Here is a 20,033-nt window from a genome sequence, read left to right as displayed (position 1 = left end):
AGTGGACAGATGGGCAATTGATTAAACAGCTTTTCATTGATTTGTAAGAATGATTTTCCAGATCTATCAGACAGGGTAATTGTTTTTCTCCAAGTATTTAGCAAAAGTTGGAGATATTCATCTTACCTTCTGAAACCAAATAAGACAAGCCCTTCATTGGGAAAATAGAGAAGAAAACATCAGCCATGAGCTCTGAATGTATCATGCAATCAGGCCTATGCATGAATCTGAGATTAGAAGAGCTCCCAGGCAACTGAGATTTTTACAATCAAACTCCCAAAAGAATCTCAATCTCAGTTAGGCAATAAAGGTAAAAGCTTTTGTACATATATATATGTATAAACAGGTAAGCATTGTAAGGGACAAAAGAACTTGGGTGGGACAATCAACTGAAAACTTTCTCCTGCTTCTACTGCTGGTGTTGATCCTACTGGTGCTTAATGTTGTGGTTAAACAGATCATTCTCAACTGTACAGCTTCATTGCGTCTTTACTTGGCATGGTGGCCGTTTCTTTCCTCTCTTTCAGTGTGACATTGAGAAACTTTCAGATCTCTCTATCGTTGCTTCCTCAATCCATGGAAGAACTGGTTTCGGCAGTTTCATCCTCACTGAAACTAGATGGCATCTCCATAGCAGACCTAGATGATGTAACCAAGCAGTGTTAGCAAGTTACCAGGTATGTCGAATTGGACAAGGACAGAAACCCAGGAACTATCAGAACATAAGGGACGGTATCAGTTCTATGACTTCATTTATGTCCCACCACTCAGCCATTTCAAATTTTAAGAGAAGCTGTGTTGATGGCTTCAATGTTTTCCAATTATCCCAGTACATGCATGTAAAGAACACAACACAACACCTAGTATCAAAGGAACACCCAAACGCTAGGGAAATTGGCATTCAAGGAAAAAGGCATTGCTATTCGCATAAACAAACACATACACATGTATAGAGGCACCTCAGCTAAAAATTTAATTTCATAACTACAATGCAGATGATAAGCCAGTACAGCATCATGCACGAGAACAAGGCTATCAGTGTTATGACCAATGAGGAGCAACTATGAACGATGTGGCATTGGCAATAGTTCCACTAATTGTCTTTCCAGCTTTATACTTCCACATGCAAAAATTAGAGATTATCAGAGCCTAACTAAAAGCAAAACCTATGGCAATGCTTTCTGGATGTTCACAGTGGGGTAACACAACTCAGAAAAGATACAACTCCAATCCCACTCATTAAACCATCACAGTAAGGAGGCTCTTTATTTCATTTTTCTAAAACAATGAAGCAATTGACTTGCTAAAGAACCTCTGCTTATTCATTAAATTTACAAAAGCAATTCTATATCATGGGTGACAGACGAAATGAACTCAACCTCATAGGCTCAAAAAAAAAATTCTCAAAACTAGAAGGGTTGGAAATAGATCATCTACCACAACTGTGAATTGATTTTCAAGAACAAAATAAACACTCCACTAGAATCAGGTGTTTTATAATTTTTACTTGTGTGCTAATTAGAGATATAGAATTCATCCTTTCATTTATTAATGAATCAATTGCCAAGAAAATTTCCAGCCAAAAAATTTACTGAGACAAGATAAGATGAATTTTTGACAGCTTTAAAGACAGACACACTAATCACATGGAGGAATTTATACTAACCCTTTGATCTGATTTCCCCATGTTGGTGTTTCAGAAAATGATGATTTTTTTGCATAATCCAGTGGTGGAGACTCATCTCTAACTCTCTTAGCAACCTTCAAACATTTATGGAAAAAAAAGAAGGGAGGATGAGGCATCAGCAAAAAGTTGATCAAAATAAAACAAATTGAGGATATGCCTTGAAGTTTAACAAGCCAACACTCACTCTCATTTCATTTGTTGGTTGCACCTTTTCACCTACTGGATCAGAATATTCTCTCATTGCTCTCCTTTCTCGACAAACTTCTTCCATCTGTGAAAATAAAAATCACAAGATTCAATCTCAACCCAAAACTTTAATCATGATAGCCGTCAAACTATAGAAGACATCAACAAAAAGATATAAAGTAATAATTAAACCTTTGCCATATTTCTCAACTGCCCTCTCCCTTCATCATCACAAGACCCACTTTGCTGAAGTATCAAATTTGAAGGTTTAGATTTCAAGTATTCCTTCTGCTGGACAATCTTGGGCCTGATGTCATCATACTCATGCAACCAAGAGTCTGTTTGTTCACTAGTAACTTTTCCACCATAGGGATGAAGGCGACGATTAGAAACAGAACTCAATCTCATCCCTTCAATACCAGGATTAGACCTCATCTCATAGTTCTTGTTGCTATTAACAAAGGAGGTTTCTCCAGCAGCATCTTCATGCATATCCTTGGAAAAGTTCCAGCCAGGGGACAAATTGCTATAATTAGGAAAAGAACCCTTTTGCTTTAATTGGCGGTTAGAGTAATTGTCCCTACTATCAAATCCATGCATGGTTCCAAAGTTTGCCTCTTCCATACAAGAATTTTGAGAAGCCAACTTGGAACTACACACTTCATATCTCTGCAATGTGTTTGAACATAACAAGAATTTAGTTTATCATATAAATCATCTGTGACCAATAAATTTCAAGAATAAAAAGAGAGAGAGGCGCAAAAATTAAACATGTGCTTCAATTAAAACTAATGGGAAGGCTTTCAGCAGGTTTTTAATTATTTCCACAAGTTCAAAAGTAAATGTTGTTCATTTGCTTCCTTCTTTGCTTTAATGCAGCACCAGAAGAGGTGCAAGCAAAAGTGAGAAACTTCACCTTCTGCAAGTGTTTTGTTATTGTATTTCAATTTAAGCACAGAATGCAAGTGAGAGTTGATAGATACACATGAAAATTTTTATCGGAGAGGGAATCCCCCAAATAGACCTTTCATTTTGATACAGTAATAGCATATTAGTAGATGCACTGCTCGTGACAAGAGTGGCAACTATGGTGGTGGTGATCTGGCATTGATGTTGGTGGAGTACTGTGGTAGAGGGGCAGTAACAGGTGGTCCTGGTGCAGTAAAAATGGTAGGAGGGGTGATGAAGTATTGACATAATAACAGCAGTCATGATGCAGTCATGATGGGGGTTGCAGCGCAGTAGTGCAGGAATTGAGCCTGGACTTGATACAAGGCTCCTTGTCATATAATTGCTTTCAGAAATGATTTCCCGAAACTTGAGTTGTTCAGAAAATTCAGAAATGAATTCAATCTCAAAGTTAAATTCTGGTCCCAGTACCTAAAAGTGTCAGTCGCTTCACTAATAATAAAACTATATGATCAATGCCCTTGCACTTATATAACAAAGACACTGCTACTATGGCCCTCTACATTTTGCATTCCCATAACATTGTGTGTTTGCAAAATGTGTACAGGAATGGCCATATGACATAGCATTTAAGGTTTTCTTTGAAACCTGCATCTTACCATGTATTTCCTTGTTAACATACAATTTACAGATGAACTGCAAAATTACATGGTAAAAGAAAGTGAAGAACATTTTTCCATCTCAATAAGACTTTTCAAAAAAAAAAAAAAATTCATCTCAATAAGATGACTCTCTAATAAAATGACTGTCTTATCGTTCTAAATAAACTAAGAGTCCATTTGGAAGGTATTTTCAAAGGGTTAGAAGTACTTCCTAATGCTTGCAAATACTTTTCTTACTGAAATTAGGCATTTGATGAAGTTTTAAAAATCTCTCTTAAAAATCTAGATAATCACTACAACTTGATTGGTTAGCGGTGTGTAATCCCAATGGGTTGGTCTAACTAGAGCATTTGCTTGTTTTTCTTTGTATTTTCTTATATTTGATTACTTGTAGTCTTGTTTTTCTCTGGTGGGAGGATTCCTCATCCTTCCCTTGTACTTCCTTTTTATCAATATATTCCTTTGTCGTTTCCTATCAAAAAAAAAAAAAATCTAGATAATCACTTGAAATCATTTTTGTACTAGACTTGGCAGGTGCTTCTTCAAAAAATCACTTTTTTTGTTATATGTGTCATCATCAAAGGCATTTTCAAAATACATTTTTGGTTTATATGCAAATACTAACTCATTCCCCACAAAATTGTTTCTGATAGAAGTGTGATCAAATCCAAACTAAGTGCTCAAACGACACATGTATGGTATGATTTATGCAATACAAAAGGCTTAAATCACTCAACTTAACTCGAATTGGTGCTAAGGCCCTAGCTATGATGCTAACTTTTATTTTGAGCTAAATTTTAGGGCAAAGATATGAATTGAAAAATTCAATCATAGCCAAGGCAGAAAGGGAGTCAAGCATTTAAGACAAGGAGGAGCTGAGAGCCAAGCAAAGCCAAAAAGGGAAAGGCATGATCATGAAAGATAAGAGACAAAGCTTATGGAAATGGTTGGAGAGGATGAAATTATGTGGAAACTAAGTTGGAGCAAGAATCAAGTGAAGAAGCAAAATGGGTGAAACTGAAGAAAATCAGTTCTCAACTTGAATTTTGGATAGCTTCTCATGGGAGTTACAAGGCAAGCCACATATTATTTCGAAGCTTGGGAAATCAGGACTCTACCACTTCGAACGGTTCACAAATCAGAGTTGAAACAAAAACGTTATGGTCGATTGAAGCAAGTTGTGCAAGAGGGACTTTCTATTTCAAATCCACTTAGAAGTTCATTGGGAATTCGAAATGGACTGCTGCCAAACAACTTCCCATTTCAAAAGTCATCCAAAATTTGAAATGGGTTCTACCATTTCATGTTCCAGCCTTCTCCACTTCAAATTTTGCAAACCCGGCCCTTCTCCAATCTGTAATGGGCCCTAGACATTTGCAAATTTCAATTTTTATTTTTTTTGAAAATTGTCATGTGATTTTTGGAATAAGCAGCTAATCAGAAGTTGTCACATATCTCTTTTAGGGTTAGGCTATATATATTTGTTTGGTTTTAGGGTTTAAAAAGATATAGAACGTAGGGAGAGAGATTGAACACCTCTTCTTTCATTCTTTAATATAGTTTTAGGTTTTCTTTCTTTTCTTTTTGATTCTTTTCTATTTTTATTTCTTGGCAACCAAACATTGGTTGAGGAGAAATTCTCCACCATGTTTGGCTAGTTTTATGTGATATGAAGAAACAGAGCAAGGGAGATGGATAACCTATATGAGGAATGTGTGGAAGGATGATAAACTCTAAACCTAAACTCTTTAATTTTTCATTTTCACTATACATGAATGTATTATCTAAGTAGTTCCACTCAATTAAAGGACGATCGATGTTTAGCTTGGTTTCAATAATGTTTGATTGCCTCTCAATCATTGGATAAATTGCTCTAATTGATCATACATGAGATCAAGATGAATTTTGGGATGAAGGGCTTAACAATCAAAATCAGAAATAAAGTTGAAGGTTGATTTAACTTTTGAGATCTAAATTAAGATGTGGTTAAATCTTGTATCCTCTCTTTGATCCTCAAAGTAGGAAAAATCTCACTTTTTCTCACATATTCAAAATCAAACTTGTGATCTTCTTAGGATCATTTCCTTTTCTTTTCTTTTTTTTCTTTTTGTTTAGCTTTTGTTAGATATTTTAGCATCCATATTTTATTCTCATTTATTTAAATTAGGGTTTTATTAGCTTTAACAAATAATTATTTCTTCTAATCTAAAAACAATTGAACACATTAGAGTTGATCCTAAAGGATGACAACCCAGAATTCTACAGAGTTGTGGTAACTCTATCTCTGGTTTTTCTTAGCTAGGATTATTTAGTATTTCAATTACAATAGATTTGCAGTCAAAGTGATACTAACAAAAGTGCCCATAGGCTAAAAGCACTTTTACGAGCATCACTCCCAAATGAACTCAAGTTTCTTATGTAATTGTAGTAGAGGTCATAGAAATACAAAATAATCTAACTATTTTAGGTGATGAAGATGGCAATCTAGAAATTTTTAGTACTAATAGGATGGCTAGCAATCGTTGGGTCCCACCATAGGTGTCACATGAAAGAGTTCTTTTGGTTGGATTTGTTTGAATCTACATACTTCTAAACTCCTTGATCATAATGTGAAAATCATATACTTTGGCGTATTATTAAATGTTGCAAATTAGGAATCTTAGGTGCCCATGTTACAAGGTGTTTGGTTATAGGTTTTATTAATTTTACCTTTTTTATAGTTAGTTTGGGTTTTATTTAGTTGTTAATAAGATTTTTCCTTTTCTTTTCCTTTTTTCTCATCGATTTCTTAACTTCATAATTTTGCATAGGATTTGGAACTAGACATTATGGAAAGTCTTCATTTCTACAATGTCATTCATAGAGTTCCTAGGTTGCAATTCTCCAAAATTTGATTCATCTAAAGTTTAGTAACTTCTCATTTAGCAGAAGCTTCTATTCTAAATTGTGAAACTCCATTGATTGCTTTTTCTATGTGAGACTCCTAGAGAGCCTTTGTAAGACTCCCATGTTCCGAGAAAGGAAAAAAAAGGAAAAGAAACTCAAATTTTATCAATTGATTTCTCATGGAAAACATGAAATATGAATGAAAGAAAAATATAATAAAAGTTATTTTAAAACTTACAAAATTTTAAATTCTTTATTCTCTATATGAGAGGAAAAAATTGAAAAAGGGTGGGAGAAAAAACTTATTAAGTTTAAGCTTATTTTTCATTTTCCTTCATTTTTGCTTTTCTTCTATTTTTTTCTCCTTATTTTCTTTCCTTCATTTTTCTCAAACTTTTCATGATCCAAAAGGAGCCTTAAGGTTTATTGTCCCTGTTCTTCTCCTATTTCTTCTTGATTTTGTTTTCCATAAAGCTTTACATACTTATTATATAATCAGCCCTTCCTTTAATCCCAATTTCTTAACCATCCTTGCTTTGATCATGAACCCTAATATTATATTTCCATTTCACCCTTGCATTTGTGGTTTTGCTAAGTGGTGGAGTCCATTCTTTATTGACTTTGCAGATAGCTTGAGCCAATTTTTTTTTTTTTTTTTTTTGATAGGAAACGACAAAGGAATATATTGATAAAAAGGATGTTCAAGAGAAGGATGAGGAATCCTCCCACCAAAGAAAAACAAAACTACAAGGAATCAAATATAAGAAAATACAAAGTATAAACAAGCAAACTCTCTAGCTTGAGCCAATTAAACTAACAGTTCTTTGCTTTTCATTCTTTTGATTGTCTTTGCTCACTACTCTCACCTTGTGTCACATCTTGGATACTCGGATCACTCCCCTTTTATGTTAGTTGCTCTTTTGATATATTTATCCAATTTCCATATCAAAAAAAAAAAACCTTTAAGTTACCCTTGTCCAAATTTACAGCAAGTTTTCCCCCTAATTCAATCCCATAAACCATGTACAAAGAGTAACACCATCCTCTTTTTCACCCTTACATGCATAAGAATGTTTGGAAGATATATGAAAGGGTTCACTATGATATTAGTTTATGAAATCAAAACTAAATAAATCAATTAGCATTTCCACCATTTTTTCTATGCTCCTTGAAATGAAACACACAGTTATTACTTATAATATTAAATAAATAATTTGAGTACCACTAAATTTGCTAAAACATTAAAAAGAATGCATCAGAAAGTCTGCTTACAGTACTAAGACTGGGTGGTTTGGGAACTCCGGGATTATCCGGGGATTGGGACATAATGGAATTGCCAACATAGTAGGGTTCTGCAAAAGAGTTCAACAAAGGACACATCAATAATTATAAAACCTATAATATATCAAAAACAGAATTTCAAATACATAAATGCATACATGCATACATGCAAATATCAAATTATAGTTCTTCAATCTCTTCAGCATTGAAATTACTGAGGAACCTGACACATCATCATTCATAATCATATACAAGCCAAAGTATTAATTGTACTGAACATTGTACTTACCATGATCATGATACATGGGAAACAAATGCAAGTCAATGGTTAAACATGCTCCCAATCCAATGGGCTGGCAGGAAATAGACAAACAAAAACCCATGAAATTTGACATTCAAACTCGGATTTAATTGATATTATCTGCAATCGAAACAATCCAAAATGACGAGATTTCCATGAACTGGAATACCATGTATCTCTACTAAACCAAAACACATCCATTTCATGGAATCAATTTAATAAAATGTAAGAGTAGTAAGATTTCAGATAACAATAAATGCAATCGCTCCCATTCTTGTAGCATATGCACCGCCAGTTTGTGTCGGTTGAATTCAAAATTTTATGTGCCAATGAATGAAGAAAATAAAAATTACTAAACAAATTTAACTGATTGGCTGCAAGCCTGCAAACTATGAGCAAAACAGCTTCAGGAAACAACCAGATTCTTGGGTTGAAGCTTTTTCCATGTTGCTCCCTGTTCACCTCTACCACCCTCATATCAGATCTTTTTTTTTTTTTTGATGGGAAACCACGCATGAATATATTGATAAGATAAAATAGTACATAAGGAGGATGAGAAGTCCTCCCGCCAGAATTAAAACTAAACAACACAATAAAATAACATGACACTACACCGTCTCATTGGACCTACACACTGCTAGCCAATTTAATTGTAAAAAGTTAAGGGGAATGCCCTTAAACCATGTTGAGCAAAAAGCCCAAAACGAAGCTGTAACGCCCAAGTTTTCTTTTTAAAGGGTAATTTAGGAAATTCTTAATAATGATATTAAATTAATTAATTAATTAATTTAATAAAATGGAAGAGGGGTGAAAAAGTAATTTTACGAATAATACCCTAGGTATAAATAGAAAATTCTCTTCTTCCTGTTCTTTTTTTGAATCGTATTCTTGTTCGCAGAGAGTTTCTAGAGAACGTGAAGTTGAGGTCAGATTTTAAGGTTTGAAGAACAAACCTCTATAGGTAAGATTCTAACCCCTAGATTATTATTTTAGATTCATTAGTTAATTTCAAGCACATTAGATATTTTTTTTGGAAAACCCCAAATCTAGATTAGGGTTAGTTTATTTTTTTTAATTCGTTTTAATACCAAATAGTGAAAAATTAAGATCTTGATTTATTATTGGAATTGGGGAGATCTTAAGTTTTTTTTTAGAAAAAAAAAAAAATCCTATGAAGATTTCGATTTAGATTAGGGTTAGTTTATTATTATTTTTAATTCGTTTTAATATCAAATAGTGAAAATTTAAGATTTCGATTTATTGTTGGAAATTGGAAATTCTTAAGTTTTTAGGGAAAAAAAAACCTGGAAGACGCGTGTGCACACTGTGGAATTGGAGAATGGCTTAAGGATTAAAAAAAAAAAAAATGGAGGACGCGTGTGCACACTGGGACTGGAGAATGAAAAAAATAATATAATATAAATATGGGGTGTGGGTGTGTGTACGGATGGATGAGAGAGTTGTTAGTTAATATATATATATATATATATATATATATATATATATATATATATATATATACATGTCTATTATTTTGTTGACAATAATGGAGTATTGTTGGGAATAAAGTTTACGTTTAAAAAAAATAAAAATAAAAATGAGAGAATAGAAGTTTTAAATAAAAAGGAAGCAAAGTTTTTTTTTTATATTATAATTATGAGCGTAAGTTAATAAATAACATAGAAATTAATTATTGAAATAAATTATAGTTTAATTAAGTTGTGTCCCAAGAAATAAATTTTAAAATAAATAAATAAATTCAATTTTATATGAATTACAAATTTATTAAATTTTAAAATATGAATAGATTAAACTACCTTTCATAAATATAAAAAAAAAATTAATTTGAATACCTAAAATTTTAGGATTGTCAAACCTATAATTTTAGATAAATAGTAATAATTGTTTCTCTTATGTTTTGTTAAGTGAAGAGTAGATTTTCAGAATTATTTTTCTCCAAAGTTTTTGAGGACTTCTTTTGAGGTAAGGGAAATTAATGCAATTGTTAAGTTCTTTTTTTTTAAAACAATTTATATATATATATATATATACATTATTTGAAAACGTTTGAGTTATATTCCGTTTTATGCATGGATCAAACTTGTTTTGCATGAAAAGTATGTTAGAATTTTATATTATGTTTTTGACAAATAAATGTGGAGATATTATATGTTGTAAATTTGAATAAATGAAATAAATATTTGACTCTGGTTTGTTTGGCCCTTGTCAACGGGATATAATAATTGACTTTTGGCCCCTGTCAATAGGATATAATAATTGACCTTTACATTTCTTGGTGGGGAATGTAATTGATTTGAACCCCAGCCTCTAGGGGTTTCGGTTAGAGGTTACTAGTACTAGTAATGTTTGGTTCCGTCCACCTTAAAGGAACAATTTGAGGCTAGCCACCCATTTGAAAAGTCCCACCTAACTAGGCACCCTTTGATGTTTGATGACCAGAGTAAATAAATTATTGGAATGTTTTGACTGAATTTGATATGAAATTGTTTGAATTAGAAATAAATGCATACGGTTAGAAATTTTGAATGTATTAGCAAAAAAAAAAAAAAATTACTCACAACTTTATGAAAATGATTGATTACAATATCTCCTATTTTGCAAGTAAGTTTGAAATGTTTGATCCATGGACTGCATTAATGTTCCTTATTGGGCTATGAGCTCATTCCCATTTGTTGACTACTTTTCAGGTACCCTTAGTTCGGGTGAGGAGTGATGGCTAGGCTAAGGAATGATCATCACTAGAATTTGACTTAGGATTTTATATTGAATTTTGTTTAACTGTTAGTTGTGTTCATTGGATCTTTTGGTATTTGGAAGTTATTTGGATATTGATCCTTCAAATTTTATGTTAGATCAAAGTTGAGTTTTGAAGATTTTGAAATTTGTTCTAGTACTTGAATTATTTAAGTTTGCAAATATTTGGACAATGGATTTTGGATAGTGGATGTTTAGTTTTGAAATTGAATTTTGAGGATTTTAGATTTGTTCCGCTACTCTGAACAGGTACTTGGTAATTGGTAACTTCCGATTACAAAATAAGTGTTTGGATCAGGTTACACTGTAAGCTTTCGGGTTTGAAGTGTGAAATGACCATCACGCCCTTGGAGTGGGTCTTGGGGCATGACAGAAGCGATGAAATGAATGGAGTCCCAAAGATTCTCTAAATTCCTAGCTTTATCCTCAAATATCCTAGCATTCCTTTCCCGCCACACAACCCAAATTAAAGCTATGCACGCATTTTGCCACAAAACCAACCCTCTCTTGGATTTGCCAAAACCTTTATAATTGATGAACATCATGTCTGAAATGTTTTTCGAAGGGGCCCAATCCATCTTGGCTAGCTGAAAAAGGTTGTGCCACAACCCCAACGTCACAGAACAATGAAGGAATAGGTGATTTGCTAATTCTCCTTGCCCCATACACAACTTACAAATGTCAGGGCTAAGAGCTTTGTGGGGTCTCCTCAATTGTAGCAAGTTATTGGTATTTACCTTCTTGTGTGCCACAAGCCAGACAAAGGCCTTAACTTTGAAGGGAACTTGAGATTTCCATAAAAACTTATAAGGGATCAAAGGAAATGAATAAGACGTTTGGGACAAGGCTGTAAAGAAGGACTTGACTGTAAACAGTCCTGAAGACAATAAGGACCAAGATCTCGCATCTGAAGCGGAGGTGAATAAATTCATACAATCAATAGAGCGCATGAGGCGTTCTAAATCTTTTATCTCATAATCGGTTAGACTACGACGGAAATTAAAGTTCCATGAGAAAGGGCGATCCGAACCAAGAATTGAATATATGGGAACACTTTTATCCATTACTACTCTAAATAGTCTTGGATATTGGTCTTTGAAGATTTGGTCCCCCCACCATAAATCTTCCCAAAAGCGAATTCTTTCCCCGTTTCCTACAACCAATCGAGTATACTTGGAAAAATCCTGAAAGACTTGTGCAATGGCCTTCCAAGGGCAACGATGTGACCACCTGACTAAAGTGTTGGCATCCCAACCATTTGAGTGTGTCCCGTATATGTTAAGAATGACCTGATGTCAAAGAGCTGTACTCTCCCTAGGACACCTCCACAACCATTTCCCTAAAAGAGCGCGATTCCTTAAAGGAATCTTCCCAATCCCCAAACCCCCTTTTACCCTCGGCTTACACACAACATCCCATCTAACAAGATGGTCTCTTTTGCCTTCCCCAATCCCTGACCAAAGAAAGATCCTTTGCATCCTCTCAACTTTTGCAGCCACTAAAGTAGGAATCTTAAACAGAGAAAGAAAGTAGCTAGGGATATGGGATAGACATGAGTGTAGGAGAGTTATCCTACCGCCGAAAGATAAGTAAGTCTTTTGCCACCCGTCTAATCTCCTAGAAATTCTCTCAATCACTGGGTCTCAGAAACCACAAGCAGTTGGATTCCCTCCCAAAGGAAGACCTAGATAAAGTATAGACCAATCTGAAGTCTTGCAATCAAGCAACAATGCTAACCTAGAAAGATGATCCTGATCCAAGTTGATACCAAATAGATTACTCTTATCAAGATTGATTTTAAGCCTAAAAACTTGACCAAACACTAACAATAAACTCTTAAGAGTTTGCAATTCTTCCTCACTAGAGTTAGCAAAGAAGATGGTATCGTCTGCGAATTGCAGATGGGACACCCAACACCTATTTCTACCTACCCTGAAGCCCTCCAGCAAACTTCTTTCTTCAGCTTTCAACAACATTCTACTCAACACATCTGCAACAATGGTGAACAGGAAAGGGGATAAAGGGTCACCTTGCCTTAAACCTCTAGATGCCTTGACCCACCCTTTAGCATTATCATTCACTAGAATAGCATAAGAGACCGACGACAGACAACCTCTCATCCATTTCCTCCATTTAGGACTAAATCCCTTCTTCTCCAACACATGATCCAAAAAATCCCATTTAACATGGTCATAAGCCTTTTCGAAGTCTATCTTGAATACTACTCCTTCCTCCCCTGATTGCCTTTTCTCATCCACAATCTCATTGGCTATAAGAACTGCATCCAGAATTTGTCTCCCTTTAACAAAAGCACCTTGAGTGGAGTGGATGGTCTCCTGTAGTACTCCTCTTAGACGCCCTGACAAGACTTTTGTTATTACCTTATAGAGACAAGTGATTAGGCTGATAGGTCTAAAATCCGAGATCTTCTTTGACTGACTCTTTTTGGACAAAAGAACTATGAAGGATGCATTGGTGTTTTGATTAATAATCCCGCTATTGTGAAACTCTGCAAACACCCTCACTAAGTCATCCTTGATCACATCCCAACAATCCTGAAACACTGCTATGGTGAAACCATCAGGCCCCGGTGCCTTATCCCTATCTAACTGAAAGATGGCATTATAGATCTCTACTTCGGAGAAAGGGGAATCCAGCCTAGAGGCACTCTCTTCTAATATAGGGGACCAATCGATACCTTCTACACTCCACGACTCACTTGGAGGACTCGAGTATAGTTTTTTGAAATAAAGTAATATCTCCTCTGTGATGCTCTCGGAATTGTCCAACACCAAACCCCTTTCATTCTCTAATAATTTGATGAAATTCCTGTTTCGTCTCCCGTTAGCCACTTTGTGGAACAGCTTTGAGTTGCAGTCCCCGTCTTTAACCCATTTTACCTTGGCTTTTTGTCTCCAATGAATTTCTTCCCTCATTATTATTTCCTCTAGCTCCCCTTTTCTTACAGCTCTTTGAACAGCTAGATTAGAAGAGAGAGCCCCTTCTTGTTCATTGGCACCAATGATAGCTATTTCATCCAATATGGTTTTCTTCCTTTCCTTAAGCATTCCAAAAGTATTCTTATTCCAATCTTTCAATTTTGCCTTAACAAATTGTAGCTTCCTCATGAACTTGTGACCTTCCCAACCATTTCCTTTAAATTCTCTCCACCAACTGCTAAAGCTCTCATTGAAACTATGATGTTGCAACCACATATTCTCAAACCTAAAAGGTGTAGGACCCCACTTGAAAGGATTGGTATCCAATACAATCGGCCAATGATCTGATGTCCATCTAGGGAGAACTTCTTGAAGGCTTTGAGGAAATGAGAACTCCCACTCATTTGAATAGAGAAACCGATCCAATCTCTTACACACCGGTGACTCTTGCATATTTGACCAAGTAAAAGAGGCATTTCGTAATGGGGGATCATGTAATTCACTTTCTCTTATAAAGCCATCAAAGTCCCTCATGCTAGAAGTGAATCTAGATCCACCCAGTTTTTCTGAACTTCTCCTTATAACATTGAAGTCACCACCCACACCCTCATATCAGATCTTCCCATTCAAACTCATGACTAATTCCTTTCTTTCTTTCATTTTTTTTTTTTTTTTTTTTTTGTAGATCACATTTTCTTGAACCTAGAACCTCCCACAAGACACTCATGTAACATATTATTTCACTCGTTTCCAATTAATCACTTATCCAAGAATGAATCCAATAATCACTTATGTAACCATGACACATTTGTTTACTTGAATTTAAATGTAAATTTTGAACTGTAGATGCAATAACCTAGATTTCAAGCTGTCAGTATTTATGCTCCTCTGCCAGAGGAACTATGGATTATACAGTTAAGACATGATGAAAAATCCCTTTTTACTTCCTAGAAAAGACATCTTATCTAGTAAGACAATGTTCATAAGATAAAACTATACCACTGACTCTTTTTTGAATAGTCACAATCCCACTTTAGGATTTGCTTTCCCTTTTCCCATGGTCTACGTTATTTAAACTCTAATAACCACGTCACAAGTGCATGGCATATACACACTCTATAAATTAAATAAAACTGGACACTTCAATAACATGGATATTTCAAGAACCATATCTTTGCACATCCTATTTCCAATAGCATGCTTGGGCCCTCTGTTAAACTTTAAAGATAAACTTCAGGTTTTCTGTATCTCTCTACCCTAAGGAAGAAACCATATGGTCCTATGGTTTAATATGACATGGGATTCCTATTACCTCCTATAAAGAACAACTTAGCTAATTGTCACAAAACTATAATGCTCAAGTTTGGCACCAGCATTTTTCCCTTAACCTTCATCTTGCATACTACCCTATTGCTGAGGATAAATAACTTTTTCAGACAAATAAGTCATATATGCAACGACGAAGGTTTTTTTCCCTTTTCTTCAATGCCATAATTCATTCAAAGGGATCTGCCCGCTCTATAGTTAATAAGATAAAAAACTAGAAACATATCTTCATACGTTCTGCCCCCAAAAGCATTGGTGCTCCCTCCCACCAGCATCCCAACTTGGCTTAGGTTAGCTTTCCTACTCTCATATGCCTAAAGATAAAAGAGTTACAAGTTGTTAACTCATTTCCAGAAAATTTAACATACCTAACATAATCAAGGAAAGGAAAATTACTGAAAGCAATGGAAAAATTGGTGCAACAAAACTGAAACTCCAGTAATCAGACACTAAGTTATGACAGGACCAGTAACATGAAACATTAACATACAGAAAAAGCATCACAACTTACCATCATCTTGATCCCTAATTGATGACTCAAAAGCACCAGGGGGGAGTGGCTGAAATTCAACACCAAGTGGTGGACCATCCTCTCGATAATGCCTCCCTAGTTGCCTCTTAACAGCAGTAATAGCAACATTCTCAATTTCACCCTTCACTTTCAAATATCCTGATGGCCGAACAAATCCCCTGTTTTGGGTACCTTTGGTATTTATTGGCATGACAATTCCACTCCTTGTTGGAAGTTTTGAAGTTTCAACATCAAAAGGATCTTCATTCTGAGGAAAAAACCTATCTTGTAAATCTGAGCTACTTTCTGATGATGTGTCACCCCTGCCACTAAAATTTCCAGTATAATGACTCCTGTGCTCATAATTAAGGTCTCCAGCTGAAAATTCTTGCCCATAGAACCTTCGACTTTCAACTTCCCTAGGATCAATATGCCTATAATCCCCGTGCTTGGTGCTGCCACATGAATCCTGTCTATATCCACTGCCACGATCCTGTATAACACCACTTGAACGATCTTGCCTTCCATTTGCACCTGCTTCATCTTCCAATAGCTTTTTGTCCTTCAACCTTCTGTGGCAAAACCATCCAGAAATTTGCTTTTCTGTTAATCCTATCTCTTCTGCAAGTTCTGATTTCATGGACTCTGTGGGATATTTGTGTTCTGGGAAAAGTAAAAATATAAAACAAAATAAAATAAAGAAAAAAAGGAAAAAGGAAAAAAAAATTGTAAGCTATTTAAGAATGCATTATACAACAAGGCAAGTGAACAGAAAATTCATACCATTATAAAATTTCTCTAGAGCCTGAACCTGGGATGGTGTCTTAAGCCTTCTTTTCTTGTTCTTCTCCTCACAAATTTTGTTCTCTTCAGAGTGCACTTCACTTGATTCTGAAACATTAAAAGCAGAAAAAAAATACATAATATTAGTACTGAAAATGACGATAGGAAAAAAAAAAAATCTACCAGGAAACATTTATGGTCCTACCAGCCGATAAGTAAACAAATCCCAATAATATTGCAAACATAAAAATCTAAAGAATCATAAATATGAAAGATGCATGAGAAAAGTAGAAGACTTTGTAATTAAATGTAACTAAACTTTGGAAGTGAAGAATTCTACATCTGCAACTCAGTTCAACAGAGCCTTATCCTATTACATAAGTTGGCCTTACAGATCCCTTTTTGCCATTCCTCTCCATCTAGGTCATGAACAAGCGATCAACTATCCATTTTTTTGCAAACACAAGGCATATATATGATGTATAAAAAGAGAAGCTACAAAAAGAGCTACAACAAGGGTACACCAGAGTATGCAGGGGCTATACAAAGGGCACCAAGAAAAAGATAGAAAAAAGCACAGATCCCTCCCAGACCTACTTTGAACCTATCCAATCAACAAAATCCAACATAGACATAGATGTCTCTCCAATACAATACCTAACAAAATCTAAAAAACCACACATAAAATATTATTTGAGTGATTTCCAAAATTTCCACACTTTCAAATTCTCCCACCAAATTGTCCAAAAAAGGCACAAAGGGGCAGCCAACCACACTTTATTTTGCCTCTTCTTGGCAAAGTGTCGATTTCAACTAATGTTTTACAAGGCTATTGAGGCGGGCCCCAGACAAGGCTCTGTGAAGTAGTCTTTTGAGGCTATAGCCTCAGTTAGGGTTTCAAATTTTCTCCCACCAAATTGTCCATAAAAGGCACAAAGGGGCAGCCAACCACACTTTATTTTACCCCTTCTCGACAAAATGTCCATTTCAGCCAATGTTTAGAAGGTTATTGAGGTGTGCCCCAAGACAAGGCTATGTGAAGTAGTCTTTTGAGGCTATAGCCTCAGTTAGAGTAATTGAGGCTTAAGCCTCACTCTATCGACACTATAGCCTCAAGGCTATAAAGGCTTAAGAGGCTAAAACCTTGTATCCAATGAGTTTTAATGAGTTCAATGCTTTTGTGAGCTTTTGTATAGATTTCTTGAGTTTTATATCGGGGCCTAACTTGGGTTAAGCCTTTTATAAAATAAGACTTGGTTGACTTCCAATTAACCCTTTAAATGGAGGAGGAAAAGAGATATTAAAAAGATAAATTGGGAAATTTTTGACTACCCTAATGGTTGAACTCATATATAATCATTACTTTATTATTGATAGATAAGGACAAAAACCATTGCAATTCATAGACAAGAAAAATGGATGATATTTTCAGTAATGGGAAGGATAATATGGCAATTAGAAATGATTACATTCCTTGGAGGCTCCTACTAGTATTGAAAATTATTTGATGAAACCATAAAAAACACTAAATTTTTAGAAGAGAGAAATTGATCTAAATTAGAAAATTTTAACGATAACGAATAATTACTTTTCTTATTATGAAGCTTATACGCTTTTATTTTTCAATTTTCTTGTGGATTTATTCATATTTTTCTATTTTTCTATTTTTTATTTTATTATTATTATTATTTATTTATTTAAATTGAGGCTTACGCCTTGTCTTGCCTCAAGCTTACTCCTTACCTCATCTGAGGAAAACACCTCAAGACCACCTTTAGCCTTTTAAAACATTGATTCCAGCTTAAAAACATTGGTATTATTGAAGAGAGGATCACACAATCAATCCCAAACAAAGAAAAATTTAGCTGCCACAAGATTCCCGTTGATGCGCAACGTAAAAGAATGTGATCAACTGTTTGTTCACATTCATTTCATGAGTTCATATCTTTATTAGCAAATGCAGCATACCATCCTACATTTCTGTGCCTTGTTCAACCAGCGTCTGTTTGTCAATGTGCTTGGTTCCCACTTGAATATATTAATAAGGTCTGACAATTACAAGCTAGTGCAACATCCTCATTCAAAAACCCACAAACCCTACTTAACAATTTTTTCAACATCCAGCATTGCCTTGAACATTTTCTAGAAAAAATTATTAAAGGAAAAGGCTTGAAATTCATCAAGTAAACAGGCTGGTCAAGCCGCATCATAAAAGCATGAAAGCAACTAGAAACTCTGATACAAATTTCAAGTAGAAAATAGCCCTGCATTCTAATACGGAAATTTATGATAGACCTAAATACAACCTACATATAGGAAAAAGAAAAATGTCCAGGATCACAAATCATTCATCCGACAAATGAAAATAATTTTCTTTACCTTTCCATAGGAAATAGAATAGCATTATCACATTATGGGACAAAATATACAATATATATTTAAAAACAATCAATTTAAGAAATAAAACAGGAAACCCAAACATAAACAACCTTCTTACTAGAATGCTCAACCTATTAACGAAGAAATCAGCCCAAAAATAACATTAAAAAGAACTGATGCGCCTGTTTGGTTGCTGAGAAAATGTAGGAAGAAAAAGTCAAAACCCAGCTGTTAATACGACTTACATGAGCTTTTCATTATTTGGAAACCAAAGCAACATAAAATATAAGATTCAAAATCCCACTTCCTTTGATTTTTTTTCGTTCTTCCAAGCAATCAAGCAGCCCCACATATGCAAAAGACTGAATTTTCTAATTTCCAACGCCAAAATTTGAAAATTATTCGCAAAATCCCATCAAGTATCACAAAAGAAAACATCGGACATGATCTGAAATGAAGAATAGGAATATTAATACCTTCCATGGAGTGAAATTTCTAGGGTTTTTCGGCCTCCACCTTTGGTTTGTCTCTCTAAAATCCCTGCCTTTCTTGGGTCAACAAGCGAAACCCACGAGGGCAAGCGAGAATGCAATAAAGGGTCGATGAATTTTAGAGAGAGACAGAAGGGGAAAGGTACAGAAGGAGTTTCAGGTACAAGGCAAGCAGGTAGAGAAGATGATGACACATTGTGGCTTCCAAAATTTATTCCATTTTGGATTTTTCCATCAACTTTCTTTTACCTTCTTATCTCTTGCTATCCTCACTTGGTTATTTCTGTTTCTCCTTTCCTTTTTTTTATTTTTTATTTATTTATTTATTCATTTTCATTCTCCTCTTTATTTATTTATTTATTATTTTTATTTTTATTTTTGGTTTGGATGCACAATTCATTTTTTATATAAAAATTTAAGGGCTTATTTGGTAACTATTTTCAAAAATAATTTTTGAAAACTCTTCTATCATGTTTTATAGAACAAAACTTTGTTTAAAAACCCGAAATGTTTTAAATGTTTTAAAAAAAATAATTTATACACTTGACCCAATATAATTGGTCCCCATTTTAATAATTACCTGCTCGATATAATAGTAGAAGCTTAAGATTTTCCTTTTAGACCCATTTGTATTTCTTATTCATCAATTTTTTTTCTTATTATAAATTTAACAATTTTGATCTTGTTTTTTATTTAATTACTCATAATTTAAGTTCAAGTCATAAATGAGAACCTAATATTTAAAATTAGAAAAAATAAAATAAAACAAAAGTTCCCAATCAAAACAAGATATTTTCTTAGTTTGATGGAGCAATATAATGGGCTTAAAACACTCTATTCATAATATTTTTAGTGTGATTGAGTAGTAAATTATTCAATTTAAGATTTTATTTAATTTAATAATAAGAATTTTCATT

The 20,033-nt window shown here is 34.4% G+C and overlaps 1 protein-coding gene across 2 annotated transcripts; it reads right to left on the bottom strand.

The window, feature by feature from the left end:
- Window positions 1-17: 17 nt before the first annotated feature.
- Window positions 18-19,366, bottom strand: LOC100265339 (uncharacterized). 2 transcript variants are annotated; one of them, XM_002279927.5, is made up of 8 exons: window positions 19,102-19,366; window positions 16,247-16,354; window positions 15,464-16,126; window positions 7,603-7,682; window positions 2,066-2,542; window positions 1,872-1,958; window positions 1,667-1,761; window positions 18-639 (listed from the first exon to the last, which is right to left on the bottom strand). In XM_002279927.5, exons 1-8 carry the CDS (start codon window positions 19,106-19,108, stop codon window positions 570-572), a joined length of 1,587 nt encoding a protein of 528 aa, XP_002279963.2. In that variant the 5' UTR covers window positions 19,109-19,366; the 3' UTR covers window positions 18-569. The 2 variants fall into 2 exon arrangements, 1 of the variants encoding a protein (XP_002279963.2); XR_009465893.1 differs by lacking the exons at window positions 18-639; window positions 1,667-1,761; window positions 1,872-1,958; ... (2 more) ...; window positions 16,247-16,354; window positions 19,102-19,366 and adding an exon at window positions 7,901-15,457.
- Window positions 19,367-20,033: the final 667 nt, after the last annotated feature.

Source organism: Vitis vinifera, chromosome 6 (assembly GCF_030704535.1).
Source record: "Vitis vinifera cultivar Pinot Noir 40024 chromosome 6, ASM3070453v1".
NCBI lineage: Eukaryota > Viridiplantae > Streptophyta > Magnoliopsida > Vitales > Vitaceae > Vitis > Vitis vinifera.
The sequence above is the reverse complement of the archived record's forward strand: the minus strand, read 5'-3'. Positions and strand labels throughout refer to the sequence as shown.

Coding starts and splice junctions, on each gene's coding strand:
- LOC100265339 (XM_002279927.5), bottom strand. Junction 16,127..16,246: donor TCTAGAGAAATTTTATAATG/GTATGAATTTTC, acceptor TACTTTTCCCAG/AACACAAATATCCCACAGAG. Junction 1,959..2,065: donor AGTTGAGAAATATGGCAAAG/GTTTAATTATTA, acceptor TTATTTTCACAG/ATGGAAGAAGTTTGTCGAGA.